The 18,635-nt window shown below is 42.9% G+C and overlaps 1 protein-coding gene across 2 annotated transcripts in view; it reads right to left on the bottom strand.

The window, feature by feature from the left end:
• LOC146548531 (F-actin-uncapping protein LRRC16A-like) overlaps positions 1-5,521 on the bottom strand; it is a 30,881-nt gene extending 25,360 nt beyond the window's left edge. For both annotated transcript variants that reach the window (XM_085261469.1, XM_085261471.1), the window contains exon 1: positions 5,124-5,521. In XM_085261469.1, coding sequence (XP_085117595.1) covers positions 5,124-5,364 — 241 coding nt within the window. In that variant the 5' untranslated portion in view covers positions 5,365-5,521. The remainder of the gene's footprint in view (positions 1-5,123) is intronic.
• Positions 5,522-18,635: the final 13,114 nt, after the last annotated feature.

Raw genomic sequence — 18,635 nt, 5'->3', positions numbered from 1 at the left:
AGTTAGAGTTTCAGGCTGTTAAGTCCACATGGATCACATCACCAATAATTTGACTCAACAGATTTATTACCTTTTCCCAAAAGATTTTCACATGTGGACACTCCCATATACAGTGAAATATATTGTCTTGTTAACCATTTATATTGAAGTAGTCGAGATTGCACATTAATTGTCTGACTCTGGGCCAAGGAGCGTGATTTATACCACTCATCATCAGATATGTTCATTTGCAAATCCTTCCTCCAAGCCTCTAAAACAGACTGTGTTGATTCTTTGGAATTTTCCATAAATAATTTGTACAATGCAGAAACTCGGCCTCGCCCGTTTAGATGCTTTACTGTGCTCTCTAGAGAGGAGGAGGTGGAGATTTCTAAGCTGTCACCTTGTGTGGTTAAGATAAAATTTCTTAATTGAAGAAATTTTAAAAAATGTTTGACAGGAATAGAAAAAGTACTTCCAAGTTGTTCAAAAGACATGAGTATTATTCCTAAATATATCAGACACTTTTCTTATACCTTGATCGAACCAAAATTTAAAACCTGCATCCGCCCTACCAGGAGGAAAGCTGTTATTTCCAAATGTCAGAGTAAACCGAGACAGTTGTAACATTTCTCCCAAGTAGTTATGTGTTTCTAACCAGATCATTATAGTGTTTTTAAAAAGGGGTTCTTAGTTTGCTTATTTAGTGTTTTTTTATTTTTTCTTTAGCTCACGGTGCACCATGTAAAACTGTTTAAAACCAATAAATAAATGTTTAAAAAAAAAAAAAACGTCTTTATGCTGCAAACTGAGTTGTGGTTTGCAATCACTAAAACACAAATTATGTGTCAACCTGCATCTTGTTGTCTCTCTACAGGAGAGAGCAGACAAAAGTTAATGAGCTGCAGAGGGAAACATGAGTGATGGAAGGCTGCACCGCGAACACAACACCAAACATTTCACAGCCTGTAGCTATCATTTTTTTATGCACGCAGAAAAAAGAATCAATCACTTAGAACGTGTTTTTATTTACGAGGGTTTAGTGTCGACAGGCTGAGTGTAAATGCAGAGTGTCCGTTTCTTTACGAGAAACTCATCCTTCACTGAACTGGAATCACTTCCAGATTATCATGCAAATGATTTCATTTGTTTAAGAAGCTGCATGATGTTCATGATGAACATCGAGTTTCTCCACAGTACAAAGAGCGAGAATAGAAACGTTAGAAATGAAGCTCTCTGTTAAACAACTATGTCTACATAAAGGAATCACATAGAAAGCTTTCACCTTTGCTTCCTATTATGAATACTGAACGACGAGGTCGCCAACGCAGCTGTGCTGGAGCAGGACGGTTCCCTGAGCATCAATCTCTTGCTTTGTCAGCATCGAAGGAGACGGGCGGGCCATGCGCACCAAAAGAAGGACAAATCACACCAAATGATATTTTGTATGGCCGGCTCAAAGAGGTCACTAATACGTACGTAAGACTGCCTTCTAGAATTTAGACTAGCATTACAAGATGGATTCTAGAGGTTTGTGCTGAGAAAGGATGGATTTAAGCCAGTCAGCAGTTCCTGTCTGCATACACATGAGGCCGGGCACTGTCGAGGACCAGGAGGAACCCAGGACCCAGTGTGCCAGTGTAGGGTCTGACATCCCAGTACCTGAAGGCAATCAGGCTGCTGTTGGCTAGCCTGAAAAGGGCTATGTGTCCCTGTGAGAAGCACAGGGCACCACTGGTGGACCTGCCAATTCTGGTCTTGTATTCTAAATGCCAACTGCGCTCTATGGTGCCAGATAGTGAGCATAGGGTCCCCAATAGGCCCTCAGGCCACCCTGGTGAAGCCTGTTTCTGATTGTTTGGTGAGAAACATTCACACCAGTAGCCTGATGGAGGTCATTTTGTAGCTCTGGCAGTGCTCAGACTGTTCCTGCAAGCTCACTCATAAGTCCTCCTGATGGACTAAGGGTCTTCTACAGCCTTGTTCAGCTCTCTGGAGTAACTGCATGTCTCCTGGAATTTCCTCCAGGCTCTTGAGACTGTGCTGAGACAAACCTTCAGGACGGTGCATCAGGACTACCCGTGCAACATTGTAGGGTCCAGGTATCGGCTCATGCTACCTGTAGTGACACTGACTCTAACCAAATGCAACACTACAGGAAAAACAGTCTGAAAAAATAAGTAGGGAAAAACGTCAGTGGCATCCAGCTGTGATAATATGAACGTGTTTGGGGATGTCTCATCGTTGCCCCTCTAGTGCACCAGTTGTTCATTTCATTAACAACCTCCTCTGCTATTTAACTGAGCAGATCGCTCTCCGAGAAGTTTGACTGACCTAATGCTGATCAAAAACGGTTCCTTTCATTTATGTGCAGTGCACGTTGGTTGGTGGCACTTCTGTGGAGAAAAATCCAGTCAAAGCTTTTCCACATCCATTATAACTTGGAGCTTCCTGTAATCAGAACATACAAGAACTCGAAGGACTTGCTTTTCACCAGAAATATTTATTTTACTCCTTAGTTATTCCCTCTCAGTGCTGTTTTACCGAGTGTGACTGCCTTACATCTTATTTGCTCACAGCATGTACCACATCTGATCTCCCTGATGGAACCAGTAGTGGTTTGTTAATGGTTTACCCGTAAAGTCTGTATGTTGTTTTAGTATTGGTGTGGAAGTCCAGGGACACGAAGAAAGAACGAGGGTGAAGAAGCTGGAACGCAGAGAGGGAAGCATCGGGTAAAAGACAAGGGTGAGACGAGGAGAAACGAGCGGCGCTGTGCTGTGTGCAGGAGTCTTAATAAGTCAAAAAGCACGGGTCCGCCTTCATGCTGTCCTCCACCCAGACACACAATGAGGTCATGAGGAGGATCAAAACATTAGAGCATGAAGCAGCGTGGAGGCTGATCGGAAACACATGTCCAACCCGCTCCTATAAAAAACACGTTCCACTTCCCAGCAGACTAATTAGTGTAGAGTAACAACCTGCGACATGCCGAATCTAAACAAACGTCTGCTCTCACTCTCCAGTTACACTTCACACTGGCAGAAATTCAGTCTTTACTATTTTCTGAAAGTCCATTAAATGCTGTGCAGACGGCTTCATCCTTTATACAATTAATTCTTCCAGATTCTCATTTATGATTTGAGAGGCTCGAGACTCGTTTTGTCTTTGACTTAAATCACAGTTCCTGCTTTGAACCTGAACTGTTGGTTGTGACTTCTTTACACAGCCAGAAGTTATAAGACAGCACAAGCTCACATTTAGAGACATCGAAGCTATGGACACGGGTGCTGGCTCTGCACGTCACGCCTACAGGAGGCTGGGCTGTAGAAGCTCATGCCACGAAGCTCCCGGTGCACAGTTTTTGTGCTGATGTTAATGCTGATGAGTCAGCAGAGTCCTGGTGACGTTTATGCTCTATGCACCTCAGCGACCTCGCTCTGTAACTTTACATGACCTTTGTGGCTCCTAAACCCTTCTGGTTTGCAATAATGCCAGCTGATTATAGAATATCTAGCAGTGAAGAGATTCCACAAGCTGACTTGTTGCCACTTTAACAGGACTTGTACTGTAACATGTCCTAGTACAGCTCTTTAAAATAACCTGTGGGAATGGGAGTATAACAACACCTGAATATAAAGACAAAGCTGCCTAACCTGATACTTTTTGGTGTATTTTTGGCCACTTCTTAAATAAAAGTCTGGCAGTCTCTCTTTGACAGCAATGCTTTTAATCTCTACCAACTTTTGAGGGATAAATGTGGCTCTGAAATGCTGAGCTACTGGCATTTTGGGGTATTAGATGGACTCTGTCTACTTTCATATGGGTTCTAGTTATTTATTTGTAAAATTGACTGCTTAAAAATTAGACAAGAAATGAATGGGTGTCCGTATACTTGCTGAACTTTCTCACACAGCTTTTGGCATGTAATCACCCAGCATCTGATCCTCCTCACTTTTCATTAGTTCAGTCTCTGTGCACACAAAGGTCAGGCCTAACGAGCGCTGCCGATAAGCTTTTTTCCCCTCCTAGTTTTAAATTACTGACGATGAGCAGCATCAGGTCAGCCCGTCCTGTTAAAACCAACAGCAGGGCTGCCTACAAAAAGCCCCATTCATCGGTCAGCGCAGATATACAGTGTGAGACTGGTCTGCAGACACCGTAACAGAGAGCACGGGGTAGTGAGTCAGCTTCATCACGCAGTATCTGAGTCTGCTAATGGTGAGCTAATAAATAGAAAGACCTCATGGTTTTTCAAGCTTTTCCTTAATCGGCCTCTCCACCCTCACGGCCCACCGCTGTCTCTAAAACTGTCAGTAAGTAAGACACTGGTTCTAAAATAGGTTGCAGGTGGCTTCAGTCCAACATCAGCCTGCAGAAGTCAATGTAGGTCAAACACATGGACCTGCAGCTGTCTGGCTGTATCAGCAAGGTGTTTTATTTCAGTTCAGGCTACTCTCTCCAGCTAAATGCAGTGATTTACACTTCTTTTTTGACACTCAGTCATCCAGGCAGTCTGTGTTGATAATATCCCACAATCCAAAGGAATTTCACAGACACACCCCTCTCCCCCACTTCAGATAAGGAAGTGGCAGCAGAGGAGAGACTCTCAGGTAGCCAGCCAAAGCCCCAGGGCATGAAAATGACTTTTTTATTTTTACAGAAATGGACAAATGAAAACCAGAGATTATTTCACCTGTTAATAAAAGGCCCAATCAGTGTGATCCAGTACTAGCAGGACAGTGTAGCTGTTGTTTACTGAAGTTAGTGTGTTTTAATATGAGCTTGTTGCCTTCAGTTGAATCACGTTATTCTTTCCAAAACACTGGCCCAGAATTGTAGTAAACACTCGTATATTTAGAAAACTTCAACTTCTATGTAACTTCTGAGAGTCTCAAAGTGACTCGCAGTGATTTCAAAAGCGAGTAAAAACACAACGTCACCGCTATCAGATCAATGCGTTAAGTTTTACATGGCGCTGTTCCCTTTAAACCATTGCAGCTAAAAGACGTCTGAGCCAGCTGAGCCACGTCAAAACAGTTCGACGAACTCCGAACTTTTTATTTTATTTTGAGGGCAATAACAGCGCAGCGCACGCGTCGGTCAGCTGGCGTAAACACGAATCCCCGCTATCGTAACCTTACCGAACAGTTCGTTAGGGAAATCCGTTGTTTCCTCAGACATGATTGTGCCGGAGTAAACACCTAAGAGGAATCCGCTGGAGAGTTCAGGAGAAGCGGGCAGACCCGAGAAGAAAGGCGGCTGCTGTGCGGAACTTCCACCGATGGAAGCGGCGAGTAATGCGGTAAAGGTGTAGTCCCGTTTTCTTCCCTTATCTTTGGCTACCTGTCGCCACCCTGCTTTCCTAATTGCAACTGTCTTCATCCATTCCTACATGCCTACACACACTCTGACTTTACGTCTGCATTACTGCGGCTGAAGGAAACCCGGAGGAGTTTAAAAATGGATTAAAAGTAGTTTCAGTTTGAAAAGTACCCGAAAGTGGCGTGTGTGTGTGAAAACAACTCATGCGGACGCACTTCTTCACACACTCCAGTCAGCCCTTCTTTCCAGCAGGATTCCCCTTGCTGCGAAAAATGGGAGACTGGGGACACCTGGCGTCCAGTTGCTGCTGCACAGTCGCTTTCTTTAACTTCACCAGTCTAAACGAAATAATAATAATAAAAAGACAGACGATACCTGCAAGTCCCTCAGGCTGCACAGGTAGTACAGCTGCTCTAGGATGGCACATATTAGTGACATTGTTAGTTTTATTTTCATGAACAGTGGAGCTGTACACAGCCGTGTACCAGTATATGCACTGACTGGTACACCAGTTACAGTCTGAGCAGTGAAGAGGCGACACCAGTCCATACATAAGATGTTAAATGGACTGATGTTATACAACACTTGCCTCATTCACCTGTGCACACAAATAGTTTTTCAGAGCTTTTTCGACACAGGTGCTTTCTACCTTCACAGTCATTCATACGCCGATGATACCGAGCAGCTCTGCAGGGTTAGTATCAGGCTGGACACCTGCTCTGCCTCCTGAGATACAGCCACCCTAAGAGAAGATTGTGTTGAAGGCCTTCAATCCTTCAAGACAACACGCACACACACACAAAACAAATTTTCTGCAAAAAATAGCAGGGCTTCAAAATCCCAAGAGCAGCAGTCGGATCATTTTAGACGGTTTTAATTCAGACAGAGATTTTGCAAATGCCTTGAATATGTTCTTCTGATTTTAGCAAGAATATTTTGGAACAGAAACAGAAAGATACTCAGCACTTTATCATTAAACTCAGAGATATCCAAAAGGCCTTTCATGCATTTAATGTGAAGACGAGCCAGGGTCCTGATAACACTAGTGGCTGGCTGATTAAATCTTGTTCTAAAGAACTCAGTCGAATATTTCAGGTTATTCTTAATCAATCCTTTCCTCACTTTGGAAAGAACTGTCGTGGTTTGTTAGGTTTATATGGTTGATTGTCATTTATGCTTAGAAATATTTACTCATATATGCTTAGTTTTATAATCAATTGCATATTGATAGAGGTTTGATCCTTAGCAGTCTGTAAAGACTCTGTGTGCCTCCCAGAGTGTTCTGGCATGCACACTCAGACTCTGGGGTCACGAGAGAGGTCGTCCCTGCTCTTATTGTTTCATGTTAGGATAAACATCTATATCTGTTTTAGGCTAAGCGCCTTTTGTTTAGATGAACTGCTGGAGTTCCAGACCAGCAGCTTCAGAGAAGTCTTTATGGGGTCACATTCTGACCCCCCCCCCCCCCCCCCCCCCACACACACACACACACACACACAACGCACAGGCAAGGTACTCTTTGTTTGTATGTATACGTCATATGTTAATGAACCTATGCGTATTCATGTAACCTCAATAAAAGAGCAGTGTTACGGGGGAGCGGACGAGAGCCACTGGGGTCAAGCGAAGGAGCGGCGTTTGTCCAGTTCTGTCCCGTGCACGAGAAACATAAAGAACTTTGCCTGCTTGGTGCTTTTTGCTGTATAGTTGAACGTTGTCTTGAACGTTCCAGCGAACAGGTTTATGCTACAAACCCATCATGGTTCCTGTTCCTAAATCTAAAAATAAAAAATCATCAGAAATGTGATTATGAAAGAGATCGAACGTGAGCTGGATACAATGTAATTTGCATATCGGCCCAATAGAGCAGTGGACGCACTTTCGACTCTACTGAACCTGATTCATGTAGAGAGTAAAGGGACTTCTGCTCGTCGATTTTCCTTCTGTCTGTCAGGTGTAAATAGATGTCTGTGTTTTGTGAAGGGATGCTGAATGCTATCATTTTTGTGTAAAGCAGATTTACACGTGGCGATCGTGGCTCAAGAGTTGGGAGTTCGCCTTGTAATCGGAAGGTTGCTGGTTCGAGTCCCGGCTTGGACAGTCTCGGTCGTTGTGTCCTTGGTGCTTGTGCAAGACACTTCACCCGTTGCCACCTACTGGTGGTGGTCAGAGGACCCGGTGGCGCCAGTGTCCGGCAGCCTCGCCTCTGTCAGTGGGGGCGTCCTTAAGGATGCTTTACTAGTCCTTAGGGACTAGTAAAGCGCTATATGTTATTCTCTATATAAAAAAATGGCCATTTACCTACAGGTATAAATAAACTAACCTTTACCCTGACACTAAAACCACATTTGAGTCTCAAAAATGCTCATGAGGACAGCCACTTTAGTCCTCACGAGTGAGCAGTATAATAACGTTCCTAATTCTTTTCCCCGCAAAGATGTCTAAACACACACACACACTCTGCTCCTCACACTGACTTTGTCCCCTGATTCCCTGAACTAAAGGCAAAGTTCTCCCGCTGATTTCTTGTTCCAGAGTCACAGACATGTGGCAATAATTATGACGTTGCAGCAACAACACACCCATCATAATGCTAGCAAAAAAAAAGACGAGTATCAATGGATGCAGACATTGGAACAAGAACAAAATAAAGTACAATATAATTTAATCTAAGGTCTAAATGTCAAAATTTCTGAAGCAGGAAAAGCATCATTCTGTTTGTAACATACACTGATCCGACATAACATCAGACAGGCAGTTGAGGTGGACGAGACTGATTATCTCTTCTTCACAGCTTTTGTTAGCGGGTGGGATAAATTGTATTATACAAACAACAACAAAAATAAGGAGAAAAACTACACTTTTGAAAAAAAGCTAAACTAACTGAAATGATTTTGTGAACTTCGTAATCGAAACTTCTTAGTTTGTTAAAACTCTTATTACAGCTGCGTGATGAGGCAGTGATGGATGTGCTTTTAAAAACCATCTGTTTATTTTCTGAACTAGGTTGTAATCTTTGCATTTATTATACTTTCTGCAGCGGCGTCGCTGTGTTAGGAGTATCTTTGTTACGTTGTTTCCTGTTTATTCCGGCAAGTCGTGCATCTCGTAGCTTGTGTTTAATTTGACTTCCCTTGTCTCCTTTGTGTCAGCTGTTCCTCATTACCCCAGCTGGGCCTCAGTGTGAGTATTTAAGTCCTGCTTTTCTTTGTTCAGGTGTCCCTTAAGAGAACAATGAGAGAAGAATTGTGATCCAGCTTTTGCTTTATTTCTCTGCCTAACAGAGGTTGTTTTTTGTTGTTTACTTTGTTTCCTAACTCGGGATTTGGGTCCGTCTGCCACGTGTGAGATGTACTCGGGGATTAGAACCTCATGACGTGATTGCTTTTGTCCTTATGAGCTCATTTTATCATCTGTTTGCACATAAGTATGGTTTCCAGTGTTTTATGGCCTCTGGAGTCGTAGCAGACAGCCCTCACCTCCTGCGTTGGAGTGATTATATTCAACCTAAATTCAACAAAATGATTTGTTAATTTGTTGTGTGCATTTGAATCAGTCACTAGATGGCGGCAAACAGCCATTAAACTGTTTTTCTTGCTATATCATAAGTGCATTAAATCAAGTCCTGACTAAAAAGCGCCTGGTCAAGTCTGAGCTGTGTGATTCAGTCATTTTAAAAATAAGATCTGACCCAGTGTGATCCACTGTGAGTTATCACATATCAGAGCTGTGGAGCAGTGACTTCTGGTAGTGCTGCTGTTATTAACTGTAAAACAGTTAGCACTGTGTGTTAGTGAGATTAACTAAACAAAACTGCTTCATTTTCAGTAGGTTTTGAAATATGTCAGTAAAACTATTGTTTTCTTAAATATCTAGACATTGCAGTGCAGAAAAGATGAAAAAAAGATGACAATACAGACATTTATTGAAACGGTTTAAAATCTTGAATCACCAGGAGGCCACATCATGTCCTGTGTAACTGCGTTGGTTGGTTTGTAAAAATAAATGACGTAAATCAGTGATGAGATCAAATGTTTTTAAAGTGACTAAACAAAAGATGATTTCAGGGGCGAAAACTGGACTTGATCTGTCCAAGGTCCTGAAATAAAGAACTGAAGTAAGTATGACATTTCATGACTGAGACGTGTGGGATCCACATCATTTCCTCAAAATGTCATTTGTTAGGGCATTAATGACACATAACACTTGTAAAAACCCCACAGATATTTACTTGACCTTGTGTGAACATTTTCTTTCTTTGATGGTCTGATTCATGTGGAAACAGAAACGTCACACAGACACAATGAAGAGAGGCCGACATATCTTTTCCAACACAAGCTACTTGTAACATAAGGTATTAGGTTAAATGAATAGTCAAACTAGGGGGGATGAGGTTTACACAACATTCAGAGGAAAGATGTCACTACAAATTACTACAAAAACATTCCAGACACTCTGGGAAGTTTTTTCATTTTTCTTAAAGTTGATTTATGTTCTATGTCAGTGTAAAAAGCACCAGTGCTCCTGCTGCTCTGTTTGCAGTCAAAACAATGCTTACGTTTTTTTTTCTTCTTTATGTCGTTAGGTTGCAATTTTTTTCGTTCCGTTGGCTATGTCAGCCGAGATGTACTCAGGTCACAAGTATTTGAACAATGGTTTTCTGCACTCTGTGTTTGGCGCAGGTTTCGGGATCATAGGAAAACTGCAGATGCAAATTTTTAGGGTAGCTATGGGAGAGTTGGTGGGAAGGATACTGAACCTCGAGTTGCCCCTGAGATGCATCCATCAGCATTTGTGTGTGTGAATGTAAAAGAAAGAAAAAAGGTGTGTGTATGACTTAGCTTTATTTGGAGATTATGTATCGGAATTTCAGGAGCGGGACCGCACCTCCAAACAGGCTCCTTCCAACTGTCTTCTATATAGGTTCCCCCAGTTCTGCAAGCTGTACATTTACGTGCCCCACCCTCCCTCCCTACTTGTTCTCCATTGTTCAACTTCTTCACTCCTATTTAGTACATGGGGATCTGCCAGGCCCGGGAGCCGTCGCAGTCCCCTTCGAGGTCTTCCCCAAACCGCAGCTCAGTTCATGTCAAAGCATCACCTTTACCTACTAAAACGCTGTCAAACCTAAAATGAGGACGTGGGCCCGGCTAGTGAAAGTAAGAAAGGCCCAAACTGAGTAGAAAAGCTATCCAAAGCACCAGAGTCTGTCACCATTTACATGTGCAAATGGTGAGAAAGAGACTTCCTGGGAACAGCCTGAAAATAGCAGCTGCAGATAACCAGGTGAAGCGGAAGCTAGCATTCAAATTAGGAGTTGGTTTCACAATAGGTGAGAACATTATTATTTATTACCTCGTAAAAGAACAGTGGACTTCTGTGCATTTTCAGCTCATCCCTTAACTGCATTTATTTATTGTTTGTTTGTTTTTTCATTTGGTTTTTGGTCATTGTTGCTGAAAACCAGCAGAGAACTGTTTCTTGAACTTCTGTAGTGGTGGCCCAGTATAAAAGACCAGTATAGCTACCATGCTGTCATCCACTGCTTTGCGTAGTCCCGTTATGTTGCCATGTTGGTATTTTTTTTTAGTTGGGTGGTCTTCAACTCTCAAGGTGACTTGAAAAGGGTCCCAAATAAGGCAGAATCATTGATAATGCATAAAACACTTGCTTCACCCATCATGGATCCTGCCTTCAGCATCTGACAAGGATGTCAGTTGGATGACTTCAAGGTCAACTTGGAGGTCAGGCTGAATTATATTATTCTAATCTAATCTAATGTTAGACTTTATTGATCCCTGTGGGGAAATCCCTCTCTGCATTTAACCCATTCACTCAGTCAAGCAGTGGGCAGTCACTGGGGGCCCGGGGAGCACTGTGTAGGGAAGGTACCTTGCTCAGGGGCACCTCAGGGTAGCCGTTTAGTGGATTCGGACCTCCAACCTTCCGATCATGGGGCCACCACTCTACATACTGGGCTATACTGGGCTATCCCCTGCCCCTATGCTCAGGATAAATCATAACTTCTTTGTATATGTCATAGTAAGTCATGACAGAGGAGTTTCTTCTTGCCTGGAAATTAATTGTAAAACACTGTAAAAGGAAGTGACAAATAAACCTGATAAACTAAACTCAGCTTTCCCATGATCATCCAAAAAGTCATTAGACATTCCAGAGAAAGGATTAAAGATGAGCTCATACACATGGGAAAATGTATCCTTATTATCCAATTTCAGAGAAAAAAATGTGGTTTAACTTTAAAGATTTTCCTGATGGTCACAATGAGTCGTGCAACACGTGAACATTTTGGCTTAGATGATGAAATCACACTTGTGGTTAGAATTATGCACACACTCGTCATGGGCATGAATGTTATGGGAAGCTTAACAATTAACCTTTCAACTGAGCTTTAGTTAACTGGAAAAAGATCCGTTCAAAAACATCAGTATTCCCTCCATAATACCATGACAGTCATTCTAGTTTATGTAAACGTTTGACCACAACTATATTAGTAATCACGTCAAAAATTCTGGTATTTCTAAAGAATTCACAGACTTTAACCAAATATTTGTATTTGAGTGTTTGCTAGTCTGATTCAACCCTCTATCAGGAGCAAAGCTTCTCATTATTTTGAATGAATGCAATTATCTTCTGTAGTCAATGGAGTGTCATCAGACAGCACCTGAATAAATTGAGTCATCCTGAGTTGCCTTCACACGAAAGGCATAGATGTGCTTACTGATTACGCAACGGAAGATACAAATTTACATTCCACACCAGCAATAAAATCTGTGCTTCAAATTGGATTGCAAACTAACTGAAGGTCTGAGTGTTTAATTCATGGGCTCTCTATGAGTCTTTCCACCATTTGCGTCAGAGAGCAACGTGGGGTTCAGTATTTCAACTAACGATATTTTGGCAAGTAGCCGGGGGTCGAATTCCCAACCGTCCAATCAGTAGATGACCTGCTCTACCTCCTTTGCTACAGCTACCCTGATATGTTCCAATATACTGTCCTCTATGTTAAGTACAACAGTAAAAGTGCAGTTCATCCATTCCTCCACCATGCATTCATTTTTTCCTGATATTCATATTTATGGAATGCTAGAGCCTATCCCAGCTGGAGGTTCTGGGACACACACAGAGACCGATAACCATCAGCAAACAACCCAGTGTACATGTTGTGCACTGTATAAGGTAACCAGAGCTGTAGAGAGCCCACACAGTGGGAGCCTAGTTAACAGGCGGATTCAAGCGCAGGACCACCACGCTATCCTAGCGAGCCAGCTCACAAAGCTCCCCTTGCTCGAATTGGTGAATGTGGCCACTAGCTGTTCGGTAAGCTTCTTCCCTGCTAATCTGAATGTCTCCAATTTGTTTGCAGTGGAGCACTTTTGATATCTCTGTCTGACACATAGCAGGACTTACTGTGCTTCAGCTTTAATGAGTGAGATTTTATACTTGTTACTTGGCATCTGTGTCTGAGAGTATCCATCCAGCTTGCTCACCAAGTTTGATAACCTTAAGTGACAAATAAGTTAATAAGTTAAAAATTCCAACAGTTGTGGGGGTAGTGCGGGCTTGGGCATCTGGAGATTCGCTAGAGACGTTTTCCCTGGAGGGCACTGCCCGGGGCTTGTGGTCATATCCTGGTTGGGCCTCTGGTGGCTCTTGGGTAGCATTTTCCTGGTGTAGGCGTGCAGCAGGGCTGGGGGAGGGTTTGTGCTGGCGGGCGTGGGTCACTGGCATGGTAACCTAGCTGCTCCTGGGTGGTCTGGGGCAGGCTTCGGGTTCTGGGGGCACTCTGCCCTCGGGCTGGGGTTCTGGCTGAGGTTGTGGGTGGGCCCTGGGGGCTTGGGTCCTGGTTGGTGTGTCACCGGGGTTGTGGGTGGGTGCGTGCACGAGTGCCCAGCCCTGGCGCAGGGGGCCTCTGGTGCACCGGTGGTAATGGAGGCCTCTTCAACTGGCCGGGCGGTTGTCACATCCTTGCAGGAGGTCTCTGCTCTCCAGGAGTCCACCCTGCAGCTGAGGGAGAGGTACAGGACAGGTGGACAATAAACTCAACCTGGGTGTCTTGTCTTATGTAGTCTGGTAGCTGACTGGATGATGGGGTGGGTATAGTTTCTTCTGTGGCAGAGTTAGGTGGGTTTCCCAGGGTTCTTCAGGGCTGGGGGCTCTGTGCTGCTGCTGTAGGCCCTGGTCCGGATGGGCCTGAGCCCCCTGGCCTTGGTGGATTCTGGGGAGCGGAGGTGCCTACTGGGGCCAGTGGGGGAGCTGGTCCCAGGGAGGGTCTTGCATGCTGCTCAATAACATTCAATATTTAGTATTTACTGTTACTCTTTCTCCCTTTCTGTCTTATTGTCTGTCCAATTTGTAATAACTTAAAATAAATAAACAATAATAATATAGATCAATCAAGTGGAACAATATGGCATTGCCATATTTTCTCCATTTGAAAAAAGAAATCCGTTGGGCATCTTTCCTGGCCTTCAGACAACAGTTCTGGTCGCTAAAGTATGGAACAGAAGGGGGGGGAAAGAAAAAGGAAATGAAAGAATTCCAACAGAGGTGGTCGTTAGTAACATGCGACAAAACTGCGGCAAACACTCTAACATATGGTATGCTGGTAATCTCGCAGTGATCCAGTCCACCTGCTAGGACTGCCAGCCCAATATACACTCAGAAAATGTAAACAACTCCAGAAAAACACATGAGCCCTGGGCCCATGAGAAAAGATCCCAGTGTGTCTCCCTCCTGGAGTCATAAGACGTGAATGAATATGGCATTGGGTTAACTGGTTCAAAGGTGACTGTGAATGTGTGCATCTGTGGTTGTCTTTCACCCCATGACAGCTGACGATAAATGGAGAATGGAAAAATGAATGACTGATACATCCTGTATTGTTACCTCGTTCTACCAGGTTGCATTTAATGAAAGGCTTCATACTGAAACTGGGCCACCTTTGGTCTGCATGTGAGTGTCACACAGTGAATCACTCAATTTTATTCTTACATTTGGTGTCTGGTCTAGTCTATCTGGCTTTGTCATTTAGGTCAGCGTTGACTTTTACTTTTGAGTCATACTTGTTTGGACTGCTTGCCAGACCTGCTGCTCTGGTAATGTTCTCACATATCTTAGTGAAATGGAAACAAAAAGATATGTGCAGAGAGGCAAATGAGAGGTTGTTCTGCTGGAAAGATTTAAATAAGCTGTAAACAAGCTTAGGCTATAAATTCACAGATTTGTATATTTTCTCAGTAAGAGTACACAGTGATAAGCCACTTATTATAAAAGCTGTTAAACTTTAATTATGTTCTATCTGAGTAAAATGAAACTGACTTTGCTTATGTGGAAATTTCACATTCATTTTGACTGTGCAACAGAAACCCATTTGAATATCTAATCATGGAGATAATGCTGGCACAGCAGCAGCTCTTCAACCAAACACTATCAGTATTAAAATATACTTCCTGCTTTTATCTCGAGAGGATTTTTTTTTTCCATATTGTTGAAAAGTTGAAAAGTTGAGGCTGTGGTCAGGACAGGAGCACGAACCCTGTCTCTGCCCTTCACAGACTGAGCTCATAATGAGAAATCCTTAGTTGTGCCAGTTGGCTATTATTATTATATTGAATGACATCATTTCCATCATTATCTTAACTTGATTTTGATATTGAGGTTGTTGGGATTCAGAGATTTTATTGCTACCATATAATTTGCCTTATGAAGAATGTATTAATAACATGTTTCACAGTATCATTTATCAGTAATATTTCCTACAGGGTTTATAAAATTGCATTGAATATGTCTGTCATCACATTGACCTTTCTATTTTTATAGGTTGAGTTCATTTTATACACAATGCATGAATGTGCTTGGTTAAGAGTTGATGTTCCATTCTAGAAGGTTTTAAGCTTCACTGGTGAGAGTGTCCAGATGATACATGCTGAGGGGAGATGAGAACATAGCAGGTTAATTGCATGCATGCTTACAATACACATATTAATCTAGTAGCAGGTTTGAGTGAAGGCCTAAGCGTCTTCTACTTCAGTTTGAGACTGGCTGCTAAAGTACTTTACTTAGTGATTAATGAGGAGGGTCAAATTATTAGCTCTCAGAAAAGCTAAGACCTGAAGTTATTACCTTAAAAGGCAAGTAATGAAGAAAGGAGAAGTTATATGTCAGTTTATAGTTATTAAAAATATATGTGATGTACCCTTGTCTGTACGAGTTGAACTTTTGCCCGTCTGTCACCATGTAGTTTTGAACTGTATTGACGTAGGTGTGATATTTTATCCTATAAAACCAGAACCCAGTGTATTTTTGTCAGAGCAATACATTCCGTATGCTGACGGTTGGTTGTTCTCCTGTGATAATAAAACTCATCGTTTGATTGCACTTTTCCGGAGCCTCCGTCGTTTGTTGTCTGGTCTAAAGTTGATCGATCTCGCAACAAGGTCTAAAAACAGCCCAGCAGCTGACCTGATGACCTCCAATAGAGCTGCACAAGGTGCAGTCAAGCTAAATGTGTGCGTCAGAAACACTATTAGATTACATTCCACTCTCATCACTGACAGAACAGAATCATAGACTCAGACTGTGGGATTAGCTAAGTGCATAGGCTGCGTCATTCATGCTCAGCTATAATTGACTTATTCATGGCTGTCTGGGAATCACTGACTGCTAATTACAATGGAATCAGTGTAAGCATTCCAGTTGCTTCTTTATAGAGTTACTACAAAACCCTGCTCGTACATACAAGGTCTGATTAAAAAGCTCTGGCACTGGGCCTATGAAAATGAGAAGTCATATCTGATTTCAATTTCATACCAGGACGGTCCTCTCAGGTGTGCCCATGTGAATTGCGGCTTTTACTTCACTCTCTAAAACTTCCGTTCCACCACCACTTCCCCTGCCAGTGGCGGACCCCCTCAGACATCGGTGCGTTGGTGGTTCTTTGTGTCCGGGGATGGGCGTCCAGGTACACACCGGCTCACTCCTTGGAGCCTGGGGCTCGCTCGGGCCACTTCGGAGGTGGGGTGCCCCCGGCCTCTCGGCCTGGGGCTCGGTCACTCAGGCGCAGCTGGCTGCCGGCGGAGCTCACGGGCGCGTCACTGCAACTCCCCCTGGCTTCTGCTCCGCGGCTTCTGAGTGAGCCCTCATCTGGGACTCTCCTCAGCTCTTTCCGGGACAGTGGCGCGGCTGCCCCTCTGTTGGTCTTCCTTGGTCTCTTGTGTTCTGGGGGCCTCTGGATGTCTGGAGTTTTGATCTCCTCCATACCTGCTTCATGCCCTGGAGGAGGGGGCTGTGGCCCCCCCACACGCTCTAGCAGATCATTACATGAAGGAACCTTTTAAAAAAAACAAGCGCGTCCATGCTCACAGGTGTACACACGGGTGATCGCACCCACAAACTACACCCTTTTTGGCTCCTACCTCAAAGCACACTGTGTTCTGTTGATCTTATGTGCTGCACAATAATGTTTAATATTTAGTATTTACTGTCATATTCCCATATATCATTGTGATGTTGTTTATTCTATTACTCTTGTTCTCTTTTTTCTTTCTCAGCAGGTGATCCAGGTGATTGATATATGCATTTTTTTTCTCTGCCCGTTCTGTTGGTTTTTGTCTTTTGCCCTTCTCCCCCGTCCCTCTTCTCAGCTGTTTCTCTTTCCCTCTTTCTTTCTCCCCTTCTTTCCCCCAGTCAAGTCTGTCCCGTATTCAGTAAGTGAAAATAAAATAAACAATAAAAGGTGAATCAAATGGACCATTACGGCAAGGTTGGGATGGTCAGTTTGGTAAAGTAAATCCGTTGGGCATCTTTCTTTGCCTTTAGACAATAATTCTGATGCAAAAGAGCCAAACGGGACAGGCCAAAAAAAAAAAAAAAAAAACTTCCGTTCCGAGCACTTGCAGTGCGTGCTCTGCCGTTTTGTGATTTCACTCAGAGAGCAAACATCTGCTGAGGGATAAACCAAATCCAAAACATTCTCTCCTGGTTACTTTTTGAAATTGGACTCTTTTGTACAGCAAATTCATTCTGCAAGGTGAATCTGTCATCAGTTCAATTTGTCCCGTGGCGTCTGAGAGAGGATATTGAAAAAACTGCGTGAACTGTGGCGCATACCTGCATGTCAGCATGGGGCACTTTGAAAACGGGGGAGGTTTTTGGCCACACAAACACATTTTTCACTTACCACCGGGACAACTACCTACCACCAACCTTGCCTTACTGCAACTTTGTTCACCTGATTAGAAAAAAATGACATACTAGAGGACAACTGGAGGGTAATGGCGCCAGTACAAAATATCATCGTGAAGGTGATCTTGAATACAAAATGGACCAAATTCAAATCAGGTAGAAGTTCGTTTGTTTGTTTTCTTGAACAATTTCTAGATCGTTTTGCTCACCTCTCGTGCATTAGTGTAAAAGTCATACTTTGCTTCTAAGGCCTTTGTTTTAATGTTTTAAATTGGTTTTCCAGGCAGGTCTTTGAAAGTCTTTCTTTTGCCTTTCACTCATTTTCAGTCCAGTCCTTGAACATTTCAGGGACTTTCTTTGTGTCTGTGTTTTATTAAATGGTCTGTGTTTGTATAGCGCTTTACTTTTGCTTAGTGTTAAGTGATTTAATAAAATCACTTAACACTGACTCATCAGTCATTTAAGCATAAACAGTACCTAACCAGTTTCACCTCTACAGACAATAAAGTACCTCAATTGCAACTTTGTTACTACCAATGATATTATTTTCTGACAGGCAGAAAATAATATCATTGCATTATTTAGGTGATTTCCAAAGAGCGATGAGCTGAAAACACGATCTGCAAGCTATCTTCAAAAACTGTGAGGAAACTGGACAAATGAAAGATAATTCAAATTTGAAATGGAGGTGGAGGTAACTGGAGTAAGAGCCTACAGCCATCTGTAAACCACAGTGGTGGGGGTTTGCATTTCAGCCAACGGGGTTAGAAATCTTGTCAAAACTGATGCCATTTGATTGTCAGTGGTTTCATTTTACAGCAGAGCGATCATCCCGGATCCACTTTCAGTTCAGTAGAAACATACCTGGACACTATCACTATCACTTTCCCAGAGCTGACAGAACATGGAAGGAAAGGCATCGAATGAAGGGCTTTATGACAGCTTCAGCAGTGTTGGCGAGGACTACGTAAAGAAATGACAGTTCAGTTGAAGAATAAAGCTGGTCGTACCAAATATTGATGTTCCAACTTGTTAGAACTGTTGAAGCTCTGTTTCTGTTTTATGTATTAGATGTCCACGTGTGTTTGCACGTTCCAGTAAATTGTTTCTCCTATTTCCCATTTTTC

The sequence above is a fragment of the Mchenga conophoros genome, linkage group LG22, assembly GCF_057382185.1.
Source record: "Mchenga conophoros isolate Kocher_MC1m ecotype Shallow Benthic linkage group LG22, M_conophoros_male_GT1.1, whole genome shotgun sequence".
NCBI classification, from domain to species: domain Eukaryota; kingdom Metazoa; phylum Chordata; class Actinopteri; order Cichliformes; family Cichlidae; genus Mchenga; species Mchenga conophoros.
Note: the sequence above shows the minus strand (reverse complement) of the source record. Positions and strands in the feature narration are given on the sequence as shown.